Source organism: Salvelinus sp. IW2-2015, linkage group LG20 (genome assembly GCF_002910315.2).
Source record: "Salvelinus sp. IW2-2015 linkage group LG20, ASM291031v2, whole genome shotgun sequence".
Taxonomy (NCBI): domain Eukaryota; kingdom Metazoa; phylum Chordata; class Actinopteri; order Salmoniformes; family Salmonidae; genus Salvelinus; species Salvelinus sp. IW2-2015.
Window position 1 is genome coordinate 55,501,413 of NC_036860.1, and position 27,262 is coordinate 55,528,674.

Sequence of the window (27,262 nt, forward strand, 5' to 3'; positions counted from 1 at the left end):
GGTATATAAATGTTGTGAGTGATGCTGATTTGTCCAGGGCAATCCATCCCACTATGAGGCAGCCTTCCTGAACTCTTTGGGGGAAAATATAGCTGCTCTTTTGTATGGCGAGTCTAAGTCATTAAACCGGACTTAGCCATTGTAATTAAATAGAGATGGAATAACATTAGCCAGCCAAGGGGAAACTAAGAGAGGAGACAGGTTCCACCCCCCAGTACCACTCTCAGAAGGTGATTCAGAAGTCATGGCTGACCACAACAAGGTATTACCACGTCCTCTTTTCCGCCGAGATGTAAATTGGGATCCTTTCCGTGAGTGGACACAGCCTAGCCACATGATCATGGAGAAGGACTTTGGCCTCCCTCCTTTCCTGGATCCAGGCGATGTGAGCTGGATAGATTGGGCTAGGAATACATTGGCATCATCCTCCTGGCCAGGGTACACACGCTATCCCCTCTTCAGCCTCAGCACTGTTCTCCCTGCTGCAGTGGCACCCCAGACTTTAGCCAGGCTTCAGAGGCAACTGTCTGGAGGAGTGTCAGAGATCAGGACGGGACAGGGCAGTTGGAGGATCACCCTGGATGTTAATCACTTCTCACCAGAGGAGATATCAATCAAAACCAAGGGGGGCTTCCTGGAGATTGCAGGTAGGAACATTATTTCTCTGGTTAAAAAAAAAACGGAATATGGTTTTTGGAACATCCATTGATAAATATCTTTGACAATTTACTGTTGAAATGTTGTTAAGATGTCCACATGCTCCATATTCCATTACTTCAATAATTGTTCTTAACTTATATTTTAAGGTCAACATGATGAAAGGGAAGACGAACATGGATCAGTCTCAAGGTGCTTTATAAGGAAATACAAGTAAGTTGTAATGGTTGAATAGGAAACAAGGTCATCAAGGACATCTCCCGGTAATGAAACTAAGAAGTTAATAAATAATGTGTGCAATTGAAAGTCTTTGTGTTGATTGTTATAGGAGATATTAAATAATTTCCCACGGTTTAATTAAATTTGTTAAAACAGATGACATTTAGCCATTTGAACCACAGTAAACCCATTGTAGCCTGTCTGTGTTGTAAGCAAATTGTTGTTGTTTGTTTGTTGAAGGCTGCTCCCTGGTGTGGATTTGCAGCACGTCAGCTCATCTCTGTCTGGTGAAGGGGTTCTCTTAGTAGAAGCACCTCTACCAGGCTCAGCTACCACCATCCTCCCCAGTGACATGGTCATCCCCATTCAGATCAAGCACGAGCAGGAGGGGAAAGAGTGAATCCAGTTGTCCAGATGTTGAGATCCATCACAATTAGATTAGAAGCGAATGACAGTGTTGACAACTTTTGACAAAAATGTGATTGTGTATTAGGTCTTGGTCATTCAAAATGACAGACATAGTGGCTTCTATTGCTGTTGAAACCCTATAACTTAATTTACTCTCACTGTAACCACAAGGTTGTCAGGTTTTTCTATGCATTTTGGTTAATCATGTTCCATGATTTAACTAGCAAAACCAAGATAAACAGAAATAATCAAGACTGATGAAATGTACTTTCTCATTTGTCAAATGATAGATTAATTGGGAGTAAAAATTACCATGTGTAGGGCTAGGCGTCCCGCTAGCGGGACAACTTCCGGTGAATCTGGAATTCAAATAAATAATCATAAAAATTATGGATATTAAACATTTAGGTACATACAAATTCAAATAAATAATCATAAAAATTATGGATATTAAACATTTAGGTACATACAAGTGTCTTATATTGGTTGAAAGCTTAAATTATTGTTAATCTAACTGCACTGTTCGATTTACAGTAGCTATTACAGCAAAGGTATGCCATGCGATTGTTTGAGTGCGGCGCCCCAAATCAAAATATTTTTCCACCGGCATAGGTTTCATAAATTCACAAATAGTGATTAAATATTCACTTACTTCTTGAAAATCTTCCTCCGATTTGTCATCTAAAGGGTCCCAGCTATAACACGTAGTGTCGTTTTGTTAGATAAAATTCTTCTAAATATCCCAAAAAGTCTGTTTAGTTGGCGCCATCGATTTGAGTAATCCACTAGTTCAACATGCAGAGAAAGAAATCCGAAAATCTACCCCTAAACTTTGTTTCAACAAGTCAAAATACGTTTCTATTTACTCCTCAGATACCCTAAAATGTTATCAAGCTATAATATTTCTTACGGAAAGAAGTATGTTCAATAGGAAACCAATTTTAGCAGGTGTGTCTTGTCTTCATGGCGCGCCCAAGCATGAATTTCCAAGACTGTGTCTCTCTACTAAAACTGATATTTCTTATTCGTTTTGGAAGTTACAAGCCTGAAACCTTAAACATAGACGGCTGATACCCTATGGGAGCTAGAATTCAGTATGCCCCTATACTTTCCATTGTAAGAGCATGGTCTCGCTCCCCMAAAAAATTCTGGTTGGTTTTTCTTTGGATTTTCTCCATTGCCATATCTATTGTGTTATATTCTCCTACATTATTTWAACATTTCTACAAACTTCCATGTGTTTTCTTTCCAATGGTACCAATATGCATATTCTGGCTTCAGGACCTGAGCAACATACAGTTTACCTTGGGCATGTCATTCAGGCGGAAATTGAGAAAAAAGGGGCCTAGCCCTAAGAAGTTCTAAGAATGCTGAAACAGTTCTACAAATCATACATTTCAATATTGCTATTTCTATGAATGTAATATTTAAAAATAAATAAAAGCAATTAACAATCCATGGCAAAACTACCCATATTGAGGAGGGTTGGGGGCACTTATGTAAGCTGTTAAATTCTTTGTATACAAACTACTGATGGTCATACCAATGATCATAAAGCCAATTGATTTTACATTTTAGGTCCTCTGTAAGTATAAATATATATATATTTTTTTATTATTAAATTACTACAATAGACCATAGAAATGCATTGAATAACACATTCATGAATGGCAAAAAAGACAGTCAAAAAATAAATCATAAGAATTAAGGTTTGAAGTGTCTGTCCTATATCTAGGAGATATAAGAAAGCTCAGGAAATATATTTTTGGACACATATTTAACCCCTTTTTTTTTGCCACAAAACCACCTTCATACTTCCATTTATTTGTATAGGTTACCTTCAGACGAGTCCAGTGACACTTTAAAAAATATACATACAGTGGCAAGAAAAAGTATGTGAACCCTTTGGAAATACCTGGATTTCTGCATGAATTGGTCATAAAATCTGATCTGATCTTCATCTATGGCCACAACAATAGACAAACACAGTCTGCTTAATCTAATAAAGGGTTGATTTAGCAAGCTAGCTACTGCAGGACATCAACACAAGCAGACGAGAAACAGACATGTTTTCTGACGATGATGACGTTTTGCTTACGATGTGATTTGATTGGTGTGCAGCCAAATCCAAACTGGCCTCTCTTGGGGGGCGTTTTGCTACACCAGGACAACCCACAGTTTGGCTAATTATATAATATTTTTTTTATCAAGGGAGGCCAAATGCTTGCTGGCATCAATCAGTTAAATGCTACGGTGGCAACATGTCATACTATTTTGTTCCAGACAGCATCAGATACATGAGCTACACATACAGAGACAAGGGGGTGCTGTTTCCCTTGCTTGGATGATTTCTCCAGTGAGATTCAGCCACATGCGAATTGTCTGAAAATTGTTGAAAAATTATGAAAACACCGAAAAATATTGCAATACTGGTATCGTCCTGGCCCTATTGTATATACATTTGGCCTACTATAAATTTGATGATTTACCTCAGGTGAGACTTGTGTCCAGAAGCGGAGTCGAGCTTGAACAAGACAATCCTATGTTTGGGGCATCACAGGAAACTAGTCCTAGTGCCTTCAGCCCCATAAACCCCTGGAAGCCCCAGTCAGTGTCAGCTGAATATCATGTCTGCATTTGTTATCCTATTTCTGGCAGTGTAAGAATCCATAACAACATGCTTTAGGCATAMATTTTGAATAAAAACAAATATGTACATTCTGTCTGTAAGACAAGACTAGACTTACTAGATTTGTTATAAACAGTATTCAGACCCCTTGACTTTTTCCACATTTTGTTAAGTTACAGCCCTATTCTGAAATGTATTAAAATAAAAAATCCTCAGCAATCTACACACAATGTCCCATAACGACAAAGCGAAAACAGGTTTTTAGAAATGTTTCCATTGATCATGCTTGAGATGTTTCTACAACTTGATTGGAGTCCCTCTGTGGTAAATAAAATGTATTGGACATGATTTGGAAAGGCACACACCTGTCTATACAAGGTCCCACAGTTGACAGTGCATGTCAGAGCAAAAACCAAGCCATGAGGTAGAAGGAATTGTCCGTAGAGCTCCGAGACAGGATTGTGTCGAGGCACAGATCTGGGCTAGGGTGGCAACAAAAATTCTACAGTATTAAAGGTTGCCAAGAAAGCAGTGGCTTCCATCATTCTGAAATGGAAGAAGTATGGAACCACCAAGACTCTTYCTAGAGCTGGCCGCCCGGCCAAACTGAACAATCGGGGGARAAGGGCTTGGTCAGGGAGGTGACCAAGAACCCAATGGTCACTCTGACAGAGCTCTAGAGTTCCTCTGCGGAGATAGGATAATCTTCCAGAAGTACAACCATCTCTGCAGCACTCCACCAATCAGGCCTTTATGGTAGAGGGGCCAGACGGAAGCCACTCCTCAGTAAAAGGCACATGACAGCTCGCTTGGAGTTTGCCAAAAGACACCTAAAGAATCTCAGACCATGAAAAACAAGATTCTCTAGTCTGATGAAACCAAGATTGAACTCTTTGGCCTGAATGCCAGGTGTCACGTCTGGAGGAAACCTTGCACCATCCCTATGGTGAAGCATGGTGGTGGCAGCATCATGCTGTTGTGATGTTTTTTAGCGACASGGACTGGACTTTAACCAGATCAAAAATCTCTGGAAAGACGTGAAAATAGCTGTGCCGCCACACTCCCCATCCAACCTGACACAGAAGAACGGAAGAAACTCCCAAAAAACACGTGTGCCAAGCTTGTAGCATTATACCCAAGAATGGAGGCTGTAATCGCTGCCAAAGGTTCTTCAACAAAGTACTGATTAAAGGGTCTGAATACTTATGTAAATGTCATATTTCAGTTTTAAATGTTTTAAAATTAGCAAAGATTTCTAAAAACATGTTTTTGCTTTGTCATTATACGGTATTGTGTGAAGATTGATGAGGGAAAAAACGATTTAATAAATTTTAGAATAAGACTGTAACCTAACAAAACGTGGAACAAGTAAAAAGGGGCTGAATACTTTCTGAAGGCACTGTATGTATGTAAGAACATGTTTTATTAACCAAAAGAAGGTATCATTTAAGAAAACATATTCTGCTTGGTGTTTTTCCCAGTGTCAAGTTACTTTAAGTAGAAAACATAAMGGTCTCCTTTGATGGAGTACAGCCAGGATAACACAACTTTCAATTACTTTCCTTACTGTGTTCCCAGCCAATAAAATGAATATCAAATGCTTTAAATGGCCACACAACCTTTAGAGTGGTGGTGTGAGAGGGATGTTTAAATGGTGCTGATGGTGTTGGCATTTGGTGCAGCACTACTGGCAAAGCAGTAGAACATGAGAGGCATGGGAGCCTTGTTACCCAGTCTAAATTCTCCTCCTCATGTCTCACAGGCTATTAAAAACAGCTCCAATAACTGATCCCATGTGGTAGAGATTTCAAGATCTTCCCAGTTACAGAACTAAATGAGTTAGTCATTAACACCAACCATCCTACTTTCCTATCCATGGTACTTGACAAAATGTGTTGACATGATATGAAAATGGAAACAGGACAAATATGATTGATGGTGAGACATGGTTTCCTCAAATGAATTAATAAGAGTCACAATCTGTAATATTTTCAGTCACCCCTTGATTTGTGAATATTACTTATTTACAGTAACACCACATAGTATCCACTGGGCTTGATATATCACGTGTGCATAAGATATTTTAAATCCATAGGCCTTGACCTCCTTCCCTGGTCTGGGAGTAATTAGTTGTGCTTAGTATGGGATTTGAAATAAGAGACGCTCGTATGCCTCCCGAGTGGTGCAGTGGTCTAAGGCACTGCATCGCAGTGCTAGCTGTGCCACTAGAGATTCTGGGTTGGAGTCCAGGCTCTGTCACAGCCGGCCGCGACCGGGAGACCCATGGTGCAGCGCACAATTGGCCCAGTGTCGTCCGGGTTAGGGGAGGGTTTGGCCGGCAGAGATGTCCTTGTCCCATTGCGCACCTGCGACTCCTGTGGCGGGCTGGGCGCAGTGYACGCTGACACGGTTGCCAGATGTACGGTGTTTCCTCCGACACGTTGGTGCGGCTGGCTTCCGGGTTAAGTGGGCATTGCGTTATGAAGCAGTGCGGCTTGGTTGGGTTATGTTTCAGGGGACACACGGCTCTTGACCTTCGCCTCTCCCGAGTGTGTACGGGAGTTGCAGCGATGAGACAAGACTGTAACTACCAATTGGATACCATGAAATTGGGGAGAAAAAGGGGCAAAACATTTAAAAATATATATTTTTTWAAAACAGACGCTCACTGATTATGGTTTAATGAGAAGTTCTACTATTTAAATAACCATTCCAGTGGCTATGACAGGGGTTTTCATCATGGACAATGAGGGCTACCAAAAACAAAGGACTAATGTGGGAGATGAGTGATGTGTACTGTAAGGATAAAGCTCAGCAACTCAGAAAGACCACGGGAAGAGGTGACAACTAAATTAGCAGCACACTTTAAACAGGCAGAATAAACTATTGTTTTTCTTAGGATATGAGTTCCAGTTAAATTTACAATATTATAGGTTACAATATTTTTCATACTTTATGTAGGCCTAAGAAGCCCTACGAACATGAATCAAATCAAAATGTATTGGTCGCGTACACAGATTTGCAGGTGTTATAGGAGGTGCAGTGAAATGCGTATGTTACTATCAGTGCAGTAGAATGTTTCGTAACTACACCAAAGTAATAAGTAAAGTGATATTTTAAATAAATCGTATTATATGGCTTTTCAACACTGCCACCTGCAAGGATATTCTGTTGCATTATCCAAATATGATTTTCCACTTGTGTCACAGAAATAGTTTGGTGTGTGATGATATGGAACACTTGCCTTAGGCTATAATTTTATGTTGACAGCTGTACGATACTGTAGACTGAAGTATGCACTGTGATAGCCCACTCCAACTCCCACTWGAATTTTGTCAAATGTCCAGATGTCCAAATCCCACATAATCTGATCTATATTTCAAGTGTCTCAGGCCTAATCTGTTTCCAAATTAAATAGTAAATAGTAAACATGTCCAGGCTAGAGCTCAATTAAGCAAAAGGGGAAGTCGATAGGAAGCTTGCTGAGAAGGATGAGATGTAGCAGATCAAGAGGGTGACTGACTCCCTGCAGAGCACATCTATTAACTATCTTGTCCCCCTAAATGAAATGAAAATGAGAGTATACCCACTTCTGCGGGGCTGTAGTGCAGCGGGTCGAGAGCTTCAAGTTCCTTGGTGTCCATATCACCAACAAACTATCATGGTCGAAACACACCMAGACAGTTGTGAAGAGTGCACGACAACACCTTTTCCCCCTCAGGAGACTGAAAAGATTTGGCATGGGWCCCCAGATCGTCAAAAAGTTCTACAGCTGCACCATCGAGAGCATCCTGACCGGTTGCAACACCGCCTGGTATGGCAACTGCTCGGCATCTGACCACAAGGCGCTAGAGAGGGTAGTGCGTACGGCCCAGTACATCACTGGGGCCAAGCTTCCTGCCATCCAGGACCTATATAATAATTGGTGTCAGAGGAAAGCCCCAACATTTTTCAGAGACTCCAGTCACCCAAGTCATAGACTGTTTTCTCTGCTACCGCACGGCAAGCGGTACCAGAGCGCCAAGTCTAGAACCAAAAGGCTCAAGCCATAAGAATGCTGAACAATTAATCAAATGACCACTGGACTATTTACATTGACCCCCCCCCATCCATTTGTTTTGTACACTGCTGCTACTCTCTGTTATTTATCTATGCATAGTCACTTCACCCCTACCTACATGCACAAATTACCTCGACTAACCTGTACCCTTGCACATTGACTCGGTACCGGTACTCCCTGTATATAGAATCATTATTGTTATTTTATTGTGTTACTTTTTATTATTTCTTACTTTAGTTTATTTGGTAAATATTTTCTTAACTCTTCTTGWACTGCACTGTTGGTTAAGGGCTTGTAAGTAAGCATTTCACGGTAAGGTCCACACTTGTTGTATTCGGCGCATGTGACAAATAAAGTTTGATTTGATTCTCCAGGCACCACTACACTACTGCTCACAGGCCTACTGCACCGCAACAAAGATTATGGATATACTGACAAGATACAAGTCTCTCTGCCCTAACAATGGGWGTCGTTGTCCACAAAGCGGCACGGCAGGCTGTCTAGCTCCCGCCTATTCTTTCTTTGGATTGGTGGATACATCTCATTATTGTAAAATATGCATAGCCATCACAAGACAACGTTGCCGGGATGTCACGTGTCCTACTTATATCAGTATACTCGTAACAACTTAATAAGCATTATGAAACATCTATTCGATCAAATAAACATCACGTAGCAAATAAGCCATACATTTTTTGGGGACCAAATTCGACACTCTCTCATTGACCTCCATACACAGGTCACTAGGCCAGATAATATTTTAGGTATGGTGAATAGGTTTGTTGCTGACAGACATAGTACAGTGCATTCAGAAAGCATTCAGACCCTTCACAGCCTTATTCTAAAATTCATTCAATAAAACATTTTCCTCATCAATCTACACACAATACCCATAATGACAACTCAAGGTTTTTAAAAATGTTTGCACATTTATAAAAAATAAATAAACAGAAATACATTATTTACATAAGTATTCAAATCCTTTGCTATGAGACTCGAAATTGAGCTCAGGTGCATCCTGTTTCCATTGATCATCTTTGAGATGTTTCTACATCTTGATTGGAGTCCACCTGTGGTAAATTCAGTTGATTTGACATGATTTAGAAAGGCACACACCTGTCAATATAAGGTATCACAGTTGACAGTGCATGTCAGCAAAGGCCATGAGGTCGAAGGAATTGTCCGTAGAGCTCCGAGACAGGATTGTGTCGAGGTACAGACCTGGGGAAGGTTAACAAAATATTTCTGCAGCATTGAAGGTCCCCAAGAAAACGGGGGCCTTCATCATTCTTAAATGGAAGACGTTTGGAACYACCAAGACTCTTCCTAGAGCTGGCCTCCCGGGCCAAACTGAGTAATCAGGGGAGAAGGGCCTTGGTCAGGGAGGTGACCAAGAACCCGATGGTCACTCTGACAGAGCTCCAGAGTTCCGTTACTGAAACCAGACCCTAGYCACTGTGTTGCCTATGGTCGGGTTTGAGAGACTATCTGCTTATCAGTCTGCTTATCAGTCTGCTTATCGTGGACAGAATTTTACATGAGTGATGTCCCAAGTTGCTGTTGTTGGCTTGCACAGTTGTAGGCTACAACTACATAGCCGATGCAGAGCAGGCAATTTTTCCACCAATGGATTGCAGGGGGTTTAACCAGATAAATGTTAAAAAGGTCCAAGACAGCCGTTTTTATCTCAATATCAAATAATTTCTGGGTAACAATTAAGTACCTTACTGTGATTTTTTAAAATTATAATGGTCAATAACAAACTAAAATAGTTTCTTAGCAAAGCAATTTCTCAAGCAAGAATTTTGCTAGGACTGTCTGGGAGTGATCTGAGTGGGGAAAACTGAAAACTAGCTGTTATTGGCAGAGAGGTTTGGAACTATCTTTCTTATTGGTTTATTAACTAATTTAGCCAAAACTCCATCCCACCAAAACAGGTTGAAATGTATCATAATTTTCACAATTTCACAGTTATTCCAACCTCGTAGTATGGAAATACATATAAAACACAGGGAAACTGGGCCTTTAAATAGATGGTGCAAGCTAGCAAAAGGCAATTTTTTGAATGGCTTGAGTATCTGCATGAGTGCCTGGACATTGGTAGACCTACACATCACATGAGTTGAGATGATTTTGCCCAGTGTCCACTGAAACTGTACTTAGGCCACATCAGAATCGTCATTTTTTGTATGTTATTATTGCCTGTTTGTCATATTGATATGATATTGCATGAATTGATATATGTTATATTGTGATTCTGTTATGTTATCACATTTATGATTCCCATTGTTTTTGGAGGGGTCCTWCAGTCAAGAGTGATGAATCAATTCCTGAGGGCAAGGTAGGTCAAATGCACTTATAACTTTATTATTCGACCTATAAGAATTATGCATTCGATCATTTGGTTGAAAATATATTTTGAAATACATTAATTTCAGTTAAAGAATTATCAAAACTGCAGAGATGATATTGTTTAATATTTTAAACAATGCACATAAAGACTTTCACAATGGCAATTATTGTATGAGCGGTTTTGAGAAAACTTCAGTAGCATTGTTGATGAACACTTCTTTATTCAGCTTCTTTTGTTTCCTGGAAATACACAAATGAATCATACAAACAACCAGATTTATTTCCACAAATGGGGAAATAAACCCCTTGGGATGTTAAGAGGGAGTTTCATGCAAAACGAATAATACTGGTGCGATTAACGGTTTAATACACTTTCACATTGACTTWCATATTATATGAAACACAGAAAGGCATCAGGAACTTGTTCCTTGCACACTCGTCTTTGGAGAATGGAATAAAATGTAAAATAGGAAAACTTTTCCATTAAACAGAATGTAACGTCAAAATGACCTTTTCCAGAGTCACAACTCTTGGCTCTCAGCTGGGACTCAGTAATGTCAGCACGCTCCTCAGCTTCCTCCAGTCCATGCTGCACCTTCCTGAACTTGGCCAGGTGAGTGTTGGCTTGTTCTTCCTGAAAGGACAATAAGAAATAGTTGTAATTAGAAGGCTAAGGGTGGTACAGTTCAGGTTTACCATGTTTTGTAGAATAATTAGAGATGAATTTGCTTTTAAGTGACTTACCGCTTCCTCAGCCTGCCTCTTGTAGGCCTTAACCTTCAACTGCAGCTTGTCCACCAAATCCTACAGCCTGGTAACATTCTTCTTGTCCTACTCAGTTTGAGGGAGGTGTGACATTAGTTTTATTTTAGATGCTGAGAGTCRAATAATTTTCTAGCCATTTGTTCAACACAGACAATTAACTTACCTGGTAGGTGAGCTCCTTCACTCTCCACTCACATTTGCGGACACCTTTAATAGTATCTATCCACCTACCAGGCAAGACTCCAGTTCACGCACCTTGATTTAGGAATCGATATTTTGATTAGAATTCTGCTCATTATGTACATATACTGTATAGCTATCCCCTTTCAAATGTTAGCGCCTGTTATCAATAATTAATCAATCATTAACTTACTTCCCACCCGGACGGACCTGCAGGTCCTTGACTGTTACCTTCAGGTTATTCTTCATCCTCTCCAGGTGAGTGCTGGTGTCCTGCTCCTTCTTCAGCTCCTCAGCTATCAATGCAGCATGGTTTGTGACATCATATTTGTTTATAGAAAGTTTTAGGTAATTAATACAAACATATTTTATTTTACTCCCATCAGTGATGGCCTTCTTGGCCTTCTCCTCTGCATTTCTGACTTTGTGAACAGTGTCTTCCACCTCACCTTGGACCTGAAACCAAGTAACCGCAAGCTTCTTCTTGGTGCTCAGAAGAATTGTCTTCAAGACAAATCATGTAAAGAACAAGTTCATCAAAATTAGGATAAAATGTAAACAAAAGGTATAAATGAAATGACTACCTGAGAGCAGCAGTCCAACCTGTTCACTGGCATCCACCAGCTCTTGTTTGACCACTTGGTGGCCTCTCTCTGTCTGCTCCAGAGCAGCCCTCAGCTCCTCAATCTCAGCCAACATCAGGGCGTTCCTGCGCTCCACCATGGCTGCCTGCTCCTTCATGTCATCCTGTCCTCTGATTGCATCATCAAGGTGCAGTTTGGCATCCTAATAATAAAGATGTTATGGAACAAACGTAGAGGCTGCTGTCTATAAGCATAGACTGGAAATCACTGGCCATTTTAAAGAATGGAACACTAGTCACTTTAATAATGTTTACATATCTTGCATTACTCATGTCATATGTATATACTGTATTCTATACTATGGTATCTTAGTCACTTAATAATGTTTACATATGTCACGTTCTGACCTTAATTCTTTTGTTATTTCTTTGTTTTAGTATGGTCAGGGCGTGAGTTGGGTGGGTTATCTGTGTTCGTTTTCTATGTTGGTTTTTYCGTTTGGCCTGGTATGATTCTCAATCAGAGGCAGGTGTCGTTAGTTGTCTCTGATTGAGAATCATACTTAGGTATCCTTTTTCCACCTGTGTTTCGTGGGTGCATATTTTCTGTCTTTGTGTATGTCACCAGACAGGACTGTTTCGTTTCGTGTCATTCTCGTTTATCATTAGTTTTGTTGTTTTGTTCGAGTTTCGTTTTCATTAAAAGGCATAATGAATACTTACCACGCTGCACCTTGGTCCTCCGATCCTTACTACTCCTCCTCGTCAGAGGAGGAGGAAGACAGCCGTTACAACATATCTGACATTACTCATCTCATATGTATGTATATACTGTTTTCTATACTTCTACGGTATCTTCGTCACTTAATAATGTGTACATATCTTGCATTACTCATCTCATATGTATATACTGTATGCTATACTATTCTACAGTATCTTAGTCTGTTCCGCTCTGACATCGCTCGTCCATATATGTAGAAAGTCTTAATTCATTCCTACTTAGATTTGTGTCTATTGGGTATATGTTGTGTAGATATTACTTGTTAGATATTACTGCACTGTTGGAGCTAGAAGCACAAGCATTTCGCAACACCCGCAATAACATCTGTTAATCACGTGTATGTGACCAATACAATTTGATTTGATTCGATATGATTTGAAACATGGGGTAGTCGTTAAGTGATTGACTTTGTAAACAAATGTTGATCAAAAAGCTTAYCTTGTCTTTGAGTTGTCCCTGGAAGTACCATTGCTGTTTCTGTGCCTCAGCAGCTTGGTGGTTGGCATGACTCATCTGAATCTCCATCTCATTGAGGTCTCCCTTCTTATTGACTCTCAGGGTCCAGATTGCTCTGCATGGGTTAATCACCATCTGGCTGTTCCTCTTGATCTGTTCCATCTCCTCATCCTTCTTTGCAAGCTTTCTGTCGACTTCACCCTTGTCCTGGTTGAGCTCCAGCTGGAAACGCGGAATCTTGGATTTATCATGTTCCAGAGGTTCCTATGTATTACACAAGAAACAAATTATATACATTTTTCGACTAAGCTTACTGGGCCTATTCATGCATATGACTCCTAACCTCAGCTTCTTCCAGAGCAGTCTGGATCTCTGCCTTCTCAGACTCTGCAGTATTCTTGGCCTTTTCCGGCTCATGAATGCTCTTTCCAGTCTCTCTTATCTGTTCAGTCAGGTCTGAGATCTTCTTTGCAGATACACAGAAAGGCGTTTTGGTCAAAAATATTGATTCAACTAGACACATTAAAACCTGCTATAACCCCCTGTACCGCCTACATTTTGGAAACATTTTTTGTTTTTGGGATAAGTCTGTAGGTCGTAGAATTTTACATTTTTCAAACACCTGAAACAGCTTTTTCCTGTAATCCAGAGCCATAATCATAATGCCTAATTCTATGTAAAAAAAATATAAAGTGTATTTTTCTGCATAGGTTATCTAACTATACCTTTTACCTGTTCAATTGTCATTTAAATGAATGATGCACATTGATTCTTTAAGAACTTTTATGCCTTTGGAGTTTAGTACAACTGCCACACTGGCATATAGTATTATAACCCAAGAATTAAAGCAATTTTTGTATTTTCTAAAGCAACAATGCTAGCAGGGATGCCAGCTAAGATAGTCAGACAAACTACTCTAACTTTATTAAAACGCTGTGTGTGTCACTCAACACTCGCTCCTCCTCCACTGACGATACTGCTTCTACACCTGCATTACTAGCTGTTTGGGGTTTTAGGCTGGGTGTCTGTACAGCACTTCGAGATATTAGCTGATGTACGAAGGGCTATATAAAATAAAATTGATTGATTGATTGATACTGTCTGCATGCACTAGAGTATCTAGCATCTTGCCTAGCATTTGCTGTGTGGTGCACCTTGGAATGAACCACCTACTAGGTAGAATAGGGTTTTGGGTGCTCTTTGTCTGATCCAGTCAATGTGCCCTCGCCACAAAATACAGCTGACAGATCTTATAAATAATTATGATAAAACGTGGGATTAAAAATCCAGTTAATTAAACATTTTAATTAATTTAACGTCTGAAAAACAGGACAAATCTGAGGGGACACGCGCACTGGTGCCCTTTACGGGCATGACGCCTCTGATCTTTACATAGTTGAAATCACACGGATTCAAGCTAACAGTATAAAACATCCCTGTTATCATTTACACATGCCTTCTTGAATATCAATTTTTAGCTAGCTAGCTACTAAAAAGGAAGCAGGCCAACAACACCCAGAATTGCGACATGCACACATAAATTGCTGTAAAATCGGAGCTATTCACCCAATCATGAACCTTTTTGGTGTTGCTATGTTTGACACTGTTGATCTATTGGGGAAAGAGAAAGAATATCTCAGTAAAAAAGATTTCCTCTACGGAGGAAACATTTATTTTTGATTACATTTTTTAAAGTATAACTTGTACATTATTGTGTGTGTAGGATGGACCTAGGAACGTTTTAAAGGCTTATATTTAATCTTACATTTATGCTTTTTCAAATTATATGTGGCTCCATACATTTCTGGATTTATTAGCAGTTAAAAAAGGGTGAATATTACACTAAGTGGAATTGTCCAGAATTGTCCAAAAGGCTGGGGTTATAACAGCATTAATGTCATTCAACTTCTGCTTTTAAAACGTCCTCTAAATATGTGATATGTGATTGGTTTTACAGATTTCTTTGGCTAATTGCTCTCTTGACTGAACATTAATTGAACCACTATACTGCAAGTTCTTGTTCTCACATTTCAGGGTCTCCAGCTGATCCAGAGCCTCCTCATTGGAGTTCTTCATCTTGAACAGCTCAGTGCTCATAGAGAGAATCTCTTCCTGAGATCACTCCAGCTCTGTCTGTCCTTCCTTATACTTCTGTTTCCACTCAGCCAGAACCTGCAAAAATGTACAATGTGACTAACTTACACTACTATGATCAAGAAATATAATTATCTGTCATTGTATCTCATTACAATCATCTMTTTTTATTAGTATGCTTTCTCCCTTTCTAGCTTGTCAAAGTTCCTCTGCTTCTTATCAAGGTTGGCAGCCATGGCATTAGCGCTCTCCACATCAACCATGAGGTCCTCTACCTCTCACCGGAGTCTCTGTTTGGTCTTCTCCAGAGAAGCACACTTGGAGTACAGAGCTTCAATTTGTTCCTCAGCCTCCTGCAGATGGGTGGCAAGCTTTTTCCTGTTGAACATGACAATTATGCAATGAGAAACTATGAGAACAAATATCAGAAAAAGAGGTACATACTGTATTAGTTGTTACTTTTGAACACACTTTACCTCCTCAAGCTCTTCAGTACACTGGATTGCATCAGTTTCATACTTGATTCTCCACTGAGCTACCTCACTGTTGGCCTTGGACATTACACACTGCAGCACAGCCTTGGCCTCCTGTTCGTCCTCAAACTGCTCCCTCAGCATATCACAATCATGGCTGGCTGATTACAAACAATGGGCTAGGGTTTAGCCTTTAAGAAGGAAAAACAAGTAATTGGTTATAATAAAGTTACAAATGAAAATGTATGAATTAATTGTTTGTAATGACAGGTCCTTACCTTGACCTCCTCCTCAATGTGTATCTTCACCTCCTCAATCTGCTGAGTGTGTGCCTGCTTCCCTCTGGTCAGCTGAGAAACAAGAGCTTCTTTCTCTTCAAGCTGCTGGCTATATTCACCTGGTGTAAATGCACATCACTCATGATTGAAATTACATTCATATTAATTGGTGTCCTCTATGATACTGTAACATGAGAGATCATCAATCTCCATTTTGTATTCATTCTTCTCCTTCTCAAGCTTCTGCTTGATGCGCTGAAGGTTGCATATCTGCTCTCCCAGCCTGCTTCTTGTGGAGAGCAGCAGCGCTATCTTCATGCTGCAGGGTGGATTCCTCAAAGTCCCGGCGCAKCTTCTGGAACTCATCCTCACGCTTCTTGTTCATCTCAATTTGAGCAGCAGTTGCACCACCAGCCTCTTCAAACCTCTCACTGATCTCTTCAAGTTCCCTGGAAAGATCAGCTCTCTGCTTTTCAACCTTAGCGTGGGCAGTACGTTCTGCCTCAATCTCTTCTTCCAGTTCCTCAATACAGGCCTAAGATGAAAAGGTTAATGCAATTGAGTCCACCTTTCACACATATATAAATTATTGAATGAAAATAAATACATTATAAACTGCATACTTCACACCTAGAACGCCTTGATTTTTTGTAGCTGAGACCCCAAAGATTGCTCATCTTTAATCTTGCTTAGAAGCTGGCTGGTTTCAAAGTCCTTCCTGTTATAGACATAGGCAATGTTGACAGTTAAGTCTGAATCCTAATAAAAAGTATATGTTGATACAGTAGATGATTTACTAAATTGCAGTCCATGTTATTTTTTGATCTTCTCTTCTGACTGCTGCTTGTCATTCTCTAGATCCATTATGGATTCCTGGGCCAGTTTTAGGTCACCCTCAAGCTTCCTCTAGGCTCTCTCAATTTCCATGTGGAGCTTCTTCTCTTGCTCCTGAAAACCCTCAAGCTATACAATTAGAGAACATATTTGTTAAATGTAATTCTGAGCCGGTTTTATTCCAGCTATTTGATCAAAATCTAAACTCACATCATCCACTTGATGCTCAAGCTTGGTCTTGGATTTAGTCAGTGTTAACTTTGTCATCCTCTGCCTGGAGATCCATCAGGGCCTGCGGATGTGCCTCTTGGAGGGCTTTTTCTCCTTGGTTAGCTTGCTAATGCTCTCATCTTGAGAGGCCATCTCCTCTGTCAGATTTTTAACCTGGTTAAAGTGAACGAGAGTCGAACTGTGTTGATACCAAATCAAAATGTAATTTTCATCATTCCATTCACATTAGCAGGTTGAATTTACAATGAAACAATATAATCTATTACGCCATACCTTGTTTTCTGTTACATGTTTCTTCTTCTCCACTTTAGCCAGAGGTGCTCTAAGTCATCAATGTCTTTCTTGAGCTCGTAGCACTCATCCTCCAGCTTCTTCTTCTTGGTAGTCAGCTCAACATTCATTTCCTCCTCATCCTCCAGTCTCTCGGTTGTCTCTTTGAGTTTGGCCTCAAGCTGGATCTTACTCTTGATGAGTCCCTCACATCTCTCCTCAGCATCTGTGAGATTCTCAGATTCCTGCTGTCGTAACAAGAGTACATGTACAGTTTATTTAATGACACAATATCAATGAATTGATGCAACGGTATCTTTGAAACATTTTGAAATGTTCATCAGCTAATGATTGTGTTCTATGAAAAATGCTCACTCAAAGATGCTACTTGGAGTTGCAAGTCATTCATCTCTTGCAGAAGAGATACMCTATTTCCTCAATCGCCTTCTTCCTCGCCTCAGCCTTGGCCAAATTCGCTTTGCATTTTGAAAAGTCTTATTTCATGTTAGCCAGTTCCTTCTCTGTTTTAACACACTCCAGAAAATGCTTGATCTTGTAGTACACCTTCATCCATGGTCAGTGATAGGTTCTAAGTTTCTGGTACAATGATCCAGAAGAACTCCATTTAAATCTCATGCTAAATTTATGAAACCACACTGGGTCAGCTGCAGTGGCGATTTTAGCATGTAAATCTTGGTGGGGCRTGCCAGCAAAGCCACTACACAACACTAAACAATAATTGGACTATAACGATAACAAACGGTGCCCACAAACTGTTAGGGCCTACATAATGCTGTCCCAACAGCAATCCCAACACCTTACCACTGCTACACATGGCTATCAGTGGAGCCTTGTTTGGCAGCGAAACAGTTCATTCAGCCTCATTTACTGCCTTTAAAAAAAACATAGCTGATATGGCTGACTTACGTTAAACAAATGTGGTTTCTACTGACAATTAAGATGTACAAACTATGGCATAAGGGGATGACGAGCGGATAAGAGGCAATACGTAATTTTGATTAAGACATTAATGAGCGAGCTAGGACGGATGTAGTCAATATAACTATTTGTTCAGCACTTTTGAAATGTACAGCGACAGAATTCAGAACATGGACCATTCTTACTGTATTCTTCCTGTACACCAAGTCCGAACCATAGGATAAATAAAGGGGGCATACTCTTACTGACAGTTGTGGCTGCTTTATGTGATGTATCGTTGTCTCTACCTTCTTGCCCTTTGTGCTGTTGTCTGTGCCCAATAATGTTTGTACCTTGTTTTGTGTTGCTACCATGTTGTTACGTTGTGTTGCTAACATGCTGTGGTCATGTGTTTCTGCCTTGCTATGTTGTTGTCTTAGGCCTCTCGTTATGTAGTGCTGTGTTGTCTCTCTTTTTGTGATGTGTGTTTTGTCCTATATTTATATTGTATTTATTTATTTTAATTCCAGGCCCCGTCCCCACAGGAAGCCTTTTGCCTTTTGGTAGGCCGTCCTTGTAAMTAAGGAATCCCCATCCAACCTGACAGAGGTTGAGAGGATCTGCAGAGTAGAATGGGAGAACCTCCCTCTCATACCCAAGAAGACTTGAGGCTGTAATCGCTGCCAAGGGTGCTTCAACAAGGTACTGACCTGTTTTTAATTTGTCATTATAGGGTATTGTGTGTAGAATGATGAGAATAAGGCTAACGTAACACAATGTGGAAAAAGTCAAGGAATCTGAATAMTTTCCGAATGCACTGTATAACTCACATTTCTATGTGAATTTGGTCAGGTTGSCCAAAAAGTTACATATTGCAGCTTTAACAAATAATATACATATTTATAAACAGCGTACCTATTAATGAATTACAATGACATTATTTGTAAACATTTTAAGCATGTATAAACATAATTACAATTCAGAAGCAATTATGGCATGCATAATAATTTACAAAACACATATAAACATTTATAATGGCTTATTCATGAAAGTTWTTGTAAAGGGTAATCAAGTTATCTGTACAGCAGGTTACCTACAGCCAGCCCTTTGAACTAGTATTCGTTTTAAGTCGTTTTTACAATACTACTATTGTATGACTTTTATAATGACCTTGTTGTTTATTCAGAAATGTTTACAAATCTGTATCAAGAATCAACAACATTCTATTAAATGAAGGAAGCCACACCATATAATGAATTTAAAGAATCGTTGTACAGCTTCCATCAAGTATGTGAAACATTGCAGTGTCTCTTTAAAAATAAAGTGGGAGTGTAAAAGATGGCTAGTGAGAGAGCTGGAGAGATCAATAGAAGGCACTAGAAACAACCATTTAAGAAAGAGCACAATGTATTTTGACTGAAAATGAATTGGAATATATAATAAATATCTAGCTGATTAGTATCGTCATAGGAGAAATATGCCTTGGATGGATCTCTGTTTGATTTGCATAGTTTCATAGATCACCCAACATTTCATATCATCATGGGAATACAAGAAAAGGAATACTGCCCATAATCTTTTAATTTTATTTTGAGTTCGGGAGGAGTGCAACAATCTCTCTTTATAATTTCCCTCCTCTTCTTTTTGCCCTGATTGTATGTTATAGGCATTGTATATTTCACCCTTTCCCACCGGATCCATTTGGTTCCTCCTCCTCAGGAAGTGGAAACGCCAGAGACAAGGACTGCCTTCAGCTGCTGCCTTCCTGGCGGGGCCCGCTATCACTCTGCGATGCCCTGTTCATTTCTAGCGAGGAGCTGCAGGCAGTAGCGAGGGACCACGCAGGGGAAGGATGCATTTAAAGCAGGATGTGTGCTGGATGCTGGGAGACACGGCAGCGATAGCAGCAGCAACAGCGAGCACGGAGGGCCTGGGAAGCGCCCACCCCCTCTCTCTCCTACTTTTCCTCCCCCCCTGCAGGACCATGCTTGCGTGAGGGATGAGGCTGTGCACAGGGACGCCAGGCCAGAGCTGCGGCCTACTTCTTCTCACAAGAGCCGGGCTCTCGACTGCAAGATCTGTGAATGCTTTGCCACCATCAAATCATCAGCATCTTTGGTAGGCAGGCTCCCTCTCCCCGCTGTTTGCATAAGAAAAATGGGGGGGATCTCTCCGCCCTCTCAGCTGCACATCTGTAGTCATGGCAACCGGATCCCGTTAATAAGTGTAATTCTTTCAATCCTCCGTTTCCCCCCTCTGCCTGTGCTTTTATATGTGTGTAATCGTTTGGATTTCTATCAAATCTCTTTCGATATCGGTTTATCATGATTTCAAGTGTTTTTGTTATTTATTTACAAGCTGTACCTTTACCATTCAATAGTAGGCCTGCAAACCAGGCTCACACCGCTCCATTTGTGGCTACATATACAGTATGTACGTGACAGATATATTAGCATGAGGAACACCACATTGACGTTCAAGGCACCCTCTTTATGTTAATGTATGTAGCAACCATAATTGATGATGCATGTGCTATGTTTCTAGCATGAAATCTGAGCCAAACAGCAATGATCAATCAGTGAAGAGGAACAGTGTGCATTATTTCCTGCCCTGGAAAATGCTATCCACAAATACTRTAGCTAATAATCCCCAGGAATGTCCACCAAATAACAATTGTGTGCATGTGCCTTTGCGTGTGTGTTTTATGTGTCAAATTTATGACAGGATTTGTGATAGGTGGTCATAGAGGCCATCTTTAGTTATAATTGATTGGACTTTACATGTTGGACTAGAACGCAGATTATATTTGGTATATTCTGGAATTAATTTAGTTATACTACATCAAGGGTGAAATTCAGAGAATGCTCTCTAGAGTAAGAGCAAATACATAGAACCAAATAAATACTGTAGTTAGCTTTAGGTCTACTGTATATAGTCTTTGTGAGGACTCTATTCCATTTAAGGTATTCTTGCAAAGACAATAAAATATGTTAAGTTATGTTTCAGATTCACAAAGAACATTGTTCTACTGTATTTTAAGGTCTATTACTGAGTATGACTAGGATACTCGTCCATGTTGAACGACACAGTACATTTTAATTTTACAGTCGTCTTCCTTCACAGGCCCTCTTGCTTTTCACCCCTGACCGTTCTCTCTGTGGCCTCCGACCCCTGTGTCCAGGTTACCAGGTAGATCCAGGAGCATGAGCAGGACTCTGAGCTGCGGGAGCAGATGTCTKGTTATAAGCGCATGCGGCGGCAGCACCAGAAGCAGCTGATCGCCCTGGAGAACAGGCTGAAGGCGGAGATGGATGAGCTTAGGCTCCGGTTGCAGAAAGAAGTGGAGACCCACGCCAACAACACTTACATAGAACTGGAGAGACTGGCCAAACGGCACGCCGTTCACACAGACAAAGAGGTGAATGATGTACTGTCGCCTGGTAGGACAGTAGGTCCTGATTGGTATGAATGAGGTGTAAACTGAAGATGTTCAAACTCCTTGATTAGATAGCATCCTTAGAATTTTGCCCTTTCAGCATAATGTCAGAATTTTAAACAGAACATCGAAGGGAGGTGATAAACCTTTAATATGTTCCCGTACAGTTAAAGGCAGCTACAGCAGAGGAGAAGAGGATCCAGCAACAGATCATTGCCCAGCAAAAGAAGGAGCTGACCACCTTCTTAGACAACCAGAAGAGAGAGTACAGGCTCTGTAAAGAGAAGATCAAAGAGGTAAATGTATGAATCATTAACACATTTGTGTGAAATTGTTTGCATTTTCCATGCATTTTCTCCCATGACCCACTAAGCCCTGGTTCTTGTCTGGGTGTTGCAGGAGATGAATGAGGACCCCAGTACACCCAAGGAGGAGAAGCAGGAGCGTCTRTCCAGGCACAAGGAGACGGTGCAGCGCTCACAGGCTGATGATGAGGCCCATCTCCTTGACCAGCAGAGGCTGGTCTATGACAGGAGTTGCCGGGCCATGAAACGCAGGACACTGGTCAGGAGGCACGAGTTTGAACAGGAGCAAATGAGAGAGGTACAGTTGCTCTGAGATTTAGTTAGCTAACTGAACTCACTACATGCAGGGTCCATGATGCTGATAGATGTGCGCTTTTATATCCCTTCTTTATCAGTCTGTTGTATGATTGCTTTCTTCAACTTTGCCTCATAGTTCCCGGTAAAATAGTAATCTCAACCTCTTTTGTTAAATGGCCTAATTTGCATTGTACAAATCTGAAGAACTGTATATTTAAAATGAAATGGAAAGATGAGGAATATGTCCCGTCCCAGGAGCTSAATAAGAAGAAGACCCAGAAGGAGATGGAGCAGGCCCTGATGATCCGACAGGACGAGTCCACTCAGGAGCTGGAGCGCAGGCAGCTGCAGAYACTGCAGAGGCTCCGTGTTGAGCTGATCCGCCTGCAGCACCAGACCGAGTTGGAGAACCAGGAGGAGTACAACGGCCGGCGGCAGAGAGAGCTGCACAGGAAGCACGCCCTAGAGCAGAGGCAGCAGCCCCGRAACCTCAAGGTGCATAGAATCTATACTGCAGCTGTTGCACTGTAAATTTGGTTTAGTAAGAGCCAATGGTAAATCATTGTATGCCTGTACATCTAGGCAAAGACCCTTTAGTTAAAGTTGTACCCCTGGTCAGACTGAAGCTCAGCCAGCACCCAAAACTGGCAAATTTATTGGTTCTTACTGTATATTTCTTACAATTTTTCTTTCCATTKGTCCTTCTGGAGATGTTGGAGATGCAGATCAAGAAACAGTTCCAGGACACGTGTAAGGTGCAGACCAAGCAGTACAAAGCCCTGAGGAACCATCAGCTTGAGGTCTCTCCTAAGAGTGAGCACAAAGCCATCCTAAAGTCACTGAAGGAGGAGCAGACACGCAAGCTCGCCGTGCTGGCCGAGCAGTACGAGCAGAGCATCAACGAGATGATGGCCTCACAAGCGGTAAGGGGACTTACCCTGAACCTCCAAACAGTCACACAATCTCTGCTGGTACATGCATTACATTTTTTGCCAACTCGGTGGCCTTGTGGTTAGAGTGTTCGACTTGAGATGGGAAGGTCGGAAGTTCGATCCCCGGCCGAGTCATACCAAAGACAAAAAAAATTGGACCCGATGAGTCTGCTTGTCACTCAGCATTAAGGAGATGGATTGGGTTAAGGCCCTGCGATAGACTAGTGTCCTGCCCAGTGGTGTATTTGCACATCAAGCTGCCTCACGCTACAGAAACAGGAGATAAGCTTTTGCTCCTATGAGTCATTCCAGCTCGTGCAAGGCTACTTTACTTACATGTATTTTTAACCCCTCTCGCTCTCGTCTCTGTGGTCCTCCAGATGCGTCTGGAGGAGGAGCAGCAAGGAGAGTGCCAGGCATTGAAGCAGCAGCTGCAGCAGGAGATGGAGCTCCTGGATGCCTACCAGAACAAGACCAAGGCCCAGACAGAAGCCCAACACGAGCGGGAGCTGCAGAAGCTGGAGCAGGAAGTCTCCTTACGCAGGGCCCACCTGGAACAAAAGGTATGTTTTGATTATTTTATAAGTAACACAGACTCACCTCTTTAAAAACTGACCACTTCACTTATTTTATTGTTTAATATTCAACATGGATTCAGATTGAAGAGGAGCTGGCCTCACTTCAGAAGGAACGCACTGAAAGGATCAAGCACCTGTTTGAACGGCAAGAGAGGGAGATGGACGCTTTCGATGCAGAGAGCGCTAAGCTGGGGTTTGAGAGCTTAGGATCACTGGACTTCCCCAAGGAGGACGACAGATGAAAATGGATGTGTGTGTGGAGGACTCTTCCCTTCTGGTGTATGGTGTAGACACGTGCTTGCACGGTCTCACTGTCGACTTGACCATCGTCAACCTCCACAGTGACAACGCTGGATAACTCTCTCTCTCCCTTTCTCTCTCTAGTCTTTTAGATACCACATCATAGCATAGTGCTGTCATGTGCCAGGGGAACTACTTTTGTGCAATTTAAAAAGGGGGAAAATAAAACAAGATTCATTCAAAACACAAGACAAACCAAGAAACTAATGCTTATCAAAAATAAGAACTGACTCTTTCCTCCATGCCGTCACAGCTCCTTTTGGTATAAARTTCAGGAAATTTTAGTAAAAATGAGCACTTTGATATGTTTAAGTATTAACCATCATGTTCATATAATGCTTAATGCGTATGTTACATTGAGGGGCATTGCGATTGTGGAATGTGAGCTGCGGACGACACCGTGATGTTTAGCTGCTTCATCTTCTCAGAGAATGTGAAAAATACTGGATGTGAAAACTGTGAGCTAAAAAGAGGGTATGGGGACGGTGTCAGATGTTGTATGTACAGTTTTATGGAGAGCTTTTACTTAATTCCATATTGTGCTAAAGAATATAGTCCTTCACTTTTTTTAAACAATTACGGTATTTATTTCCCATTGTTCAGTATTTAGGATTTATTGGTATCAGTTTGATCAAGGTGTGTATTTTATCACAATGATTCAACTCAGTAAAACTGCTTATTGTTGCATGCACTTTAAAGACACATTCAGGTTGTGAAGTAAAGCATGAATCTGTCAAGAGATTTTAGCCGTTTGTAAATAAAAGTGGTCATAGCATTTTTGTTTTAATGCCTATTGCTACTGAACATAAGCGCCATATTAGATATGACAATTTCACAAATGCCTTTATTTAAGTTGTGCCTATGAAGCRGTTTTGATTTGTCGTTGTTCTTTCATGTTTGTTTAGCACGGCCAACACCATTGTTTGTTCCATCCCAATTTGTGAATAATTTAATGTTCACTAATCAAAGCTATTGTAAAGGAAATGGTGAGAATTGTGCTGTATAMCTTTTGATATAAATATTTGTATTTGAGAACCTAACTAGGAGATACAGAAGATTTGGTCAATTACTGATGAAGGAACTTCACATTATAATTGGAAATATGTTTTTTTTTTTTGTCACAAATAGAACTGACATGGTAATACAGTAGATCAACATACTGAATACGAATCACTGCAGACTTATCAGATTGTATAAAAACAGTTTAATGGTACCACAGAATTACTGTAAATACATATTTTTTAAAGATGTCTGGCAGGTGGTTGCTTTGTTCTGGGTTGCATTCAAGTCATAGCTGTTTAGCTACCAGATGTACAATGTTTTGCAGTGTTCACTGTTGTTATTGCACATAAGGTTGCACAATGTGTCCATTACAGTGACTGGGAAGGAAATTGTTTGGTGCTTGATTTCTAATATCACCATCAGCCTTTGTGATCCTGTGACACAGACAGAAGACCAGATTGAATGTCTGTCTATGGATGTTACAAACTATTTCAAAGTGTCCAGGGTGAACAGTTTCAAAAGATTTCTTGAATGCAACCCTGGTATTTTGACAGTTGCCTCCAAACTCTCCTGTTCCCTATACATTGATAAGTGATGGAAATCATGCTCTTCATAGTGGTGGGCTGGGCAAGTGAGATTGAGAATGGTATAATATCTGACACAAATGCAAGAGAACTAACTATGGAATTCGAAATATATGAATAAACAACTCATATTTTCAATGTGAACAACCCAGTATGGCATTGTTGATACCCCCAGACTTATGGCTCCTTGCAAGAATTCAAGTGTCAAAGTTATTTAGTAGGCCTCATTTTTGGAATGATTTGCTGTAAATTACTCCTTTGAAAGCAAAATATTTTGAGTTTGGAGGGTTTTTCAGATTGTAACTTTTGTTGACAAATGGTTTAGATCCATATGCTATTTTCTCTGGGTTGGTTGAAAATGGTTTAAACCTGTTATGAACCAAAGTGTTTATGTGGACTTCAGTTATAAAGAAATATGTATTTAGCTAGAATAAAGGGGACTTTCCTAAACTAAGCCAAGCAGCATTTCCTGTGTGGCACAGAAAAAATAAAAGAGATTCTCTTGAAACATGATGACTGCATCAACATCCTGCATCCAATTTCAGTGAATGAATGTGCAATTATTTTATTATTTCCTGTATTGTTACCATATGCGTTATATACAGTATACACCCTGACCTGACAAAGTGTTATTGACCAGAACAACCGCATACTGTAAGGAGTCACAAGAAATACAAAAATAATAATAGCATGTCAGATTCACTAGAAGGGACACTCCAAATTTCCCACAGTGCTGTGTGTGATCTGCTGGTGAGGGAAGTTACACGGCAGTGCTTCCTGTGTTTCCTCGATGCCCTGTGGTCTACCATTTACCATGCAGAATGTGCATCTCTTTTGATCTGGCTGTAGGGGAGGGACATTCTCACTGACTTCAAGTCTGTATTCACTGGCAAGAATTCAACTGTAAGTTCCTCGAAGTGTTGACTGGCTGTGGTATCAGCAGCAGCCTTTTAAACATTGGCCAAATGGAAAGTACCCTGGGATGAATGGTAGAGGAGTTGTGGTGGAGGCACTTTACCCTTACCTGAGTTGTGCTGACAGGGATGTGGTCGTATGAGTTCCCCCTCACTTTTCTCAAGCAGTCAGTCATCTGATAGAACTAGAGTCCCTGCTGATGTAAATCAGAATAAAATGCTCACCTCCAAAAACATTGCTGAGTTGAAATGGGAACATGTGGATCATAATCATTAAAGGGAAATTAGTGTACATAAGTAAATGCATTCTCACGTAACACACACACTGGGCAAAAACTGGTTCAATCAACATTGTTTCCATATCATTCCAACAAAAAAAATCAATGTGATGATGTTGAATCAATGTGGAAAACAGATTGGATTTGAAAAAAGTTGTCAAATGTAAGGAAATTTTGTATTTTTTTCACCAAACCTAAACACAATGACAGTGATATTTTTCGTAGGTTTCACGTTGAATTCATATTAGTTGACAACTCAACCAAATATATATCAAAACTAGATGTTGAACTGACAKCTGTGCCCAGCGGGCAGTGACTTAACAGGAACCAGGATTGAAACGTCATGTTATTCATATAGCATAAAGCAATGGTGTAGGTCAGTGGTTCCCAAACTTTTTATAGTCCTGTACCCCTTCAAACATTCAACCTCCAGCTGCGTACCCCCTCT

The 27,262-nt window shown here is 40.6% G+C and overlaps 2 protein-coding genes and 2 pseudogenes across 2 annotated transcripts; 2 read left to right on the top strand and 2 right to left on the bottom strand.

The window, feature by feature from the left end:
• Window positions 1–27,262, bottom strand: part of LOC111980014 (piggyBac transposable element-derived protein 4-like) — a 459,185-nt pseudogene that overhangs the window by 58,732 nt on the left and 373,191 nt on the right.
• On the top strand, window positions 5–4,691 carry LOC111980977 (heat shock protein beta-1-like). Its single transcript, XM_024012075.2, has 3 exons — window positions 5–647; window positions 807–870; window positions 1,117–4,691. The coding sequence occupies exons 1-3, from the start codon at window positions 245–247 to the stop codon at window positions 1,274–1,276; spliced, it is 627 nt and encodes a 208-aa protein (XP_023867843.1). The 5' UTR covers window positions 5–244; the 3' UTR covers window positions 1,277–4,691.
• On the bottom strand, window positions 10,510–17,843 carry LOC111980012 (myosin heavy chain, fast skeletal muscle-like; annotated as a pseudogene).
• On the top strand, window positions 19,529–26,135 carry LOC111980970 (serine/threonine-protein kinase TAO3). The gene is made up of 8 exons (XM_024012066.2): window positions 19,529–20,306; window positions 21,370–21,606; window positions 21,792–21,920; window positions 22,024–22,227; window positions 22,482–22,721; window positions 22,937–23,149; window positions 23,539–23,721; window positions 23,817–26,135. Exons 2-8 carry the CDS (start codon window positions 21,421–21,423, stop codon window positions 23,976–23,978), a joined length of 1,317 nt encoding a protein of 438 aa, XP_023867834.1. The 5' UTR covers window positions 19,529–20,306; window positions 21,370–21,420; the 3' UTR covers window positions 23,979–26,135.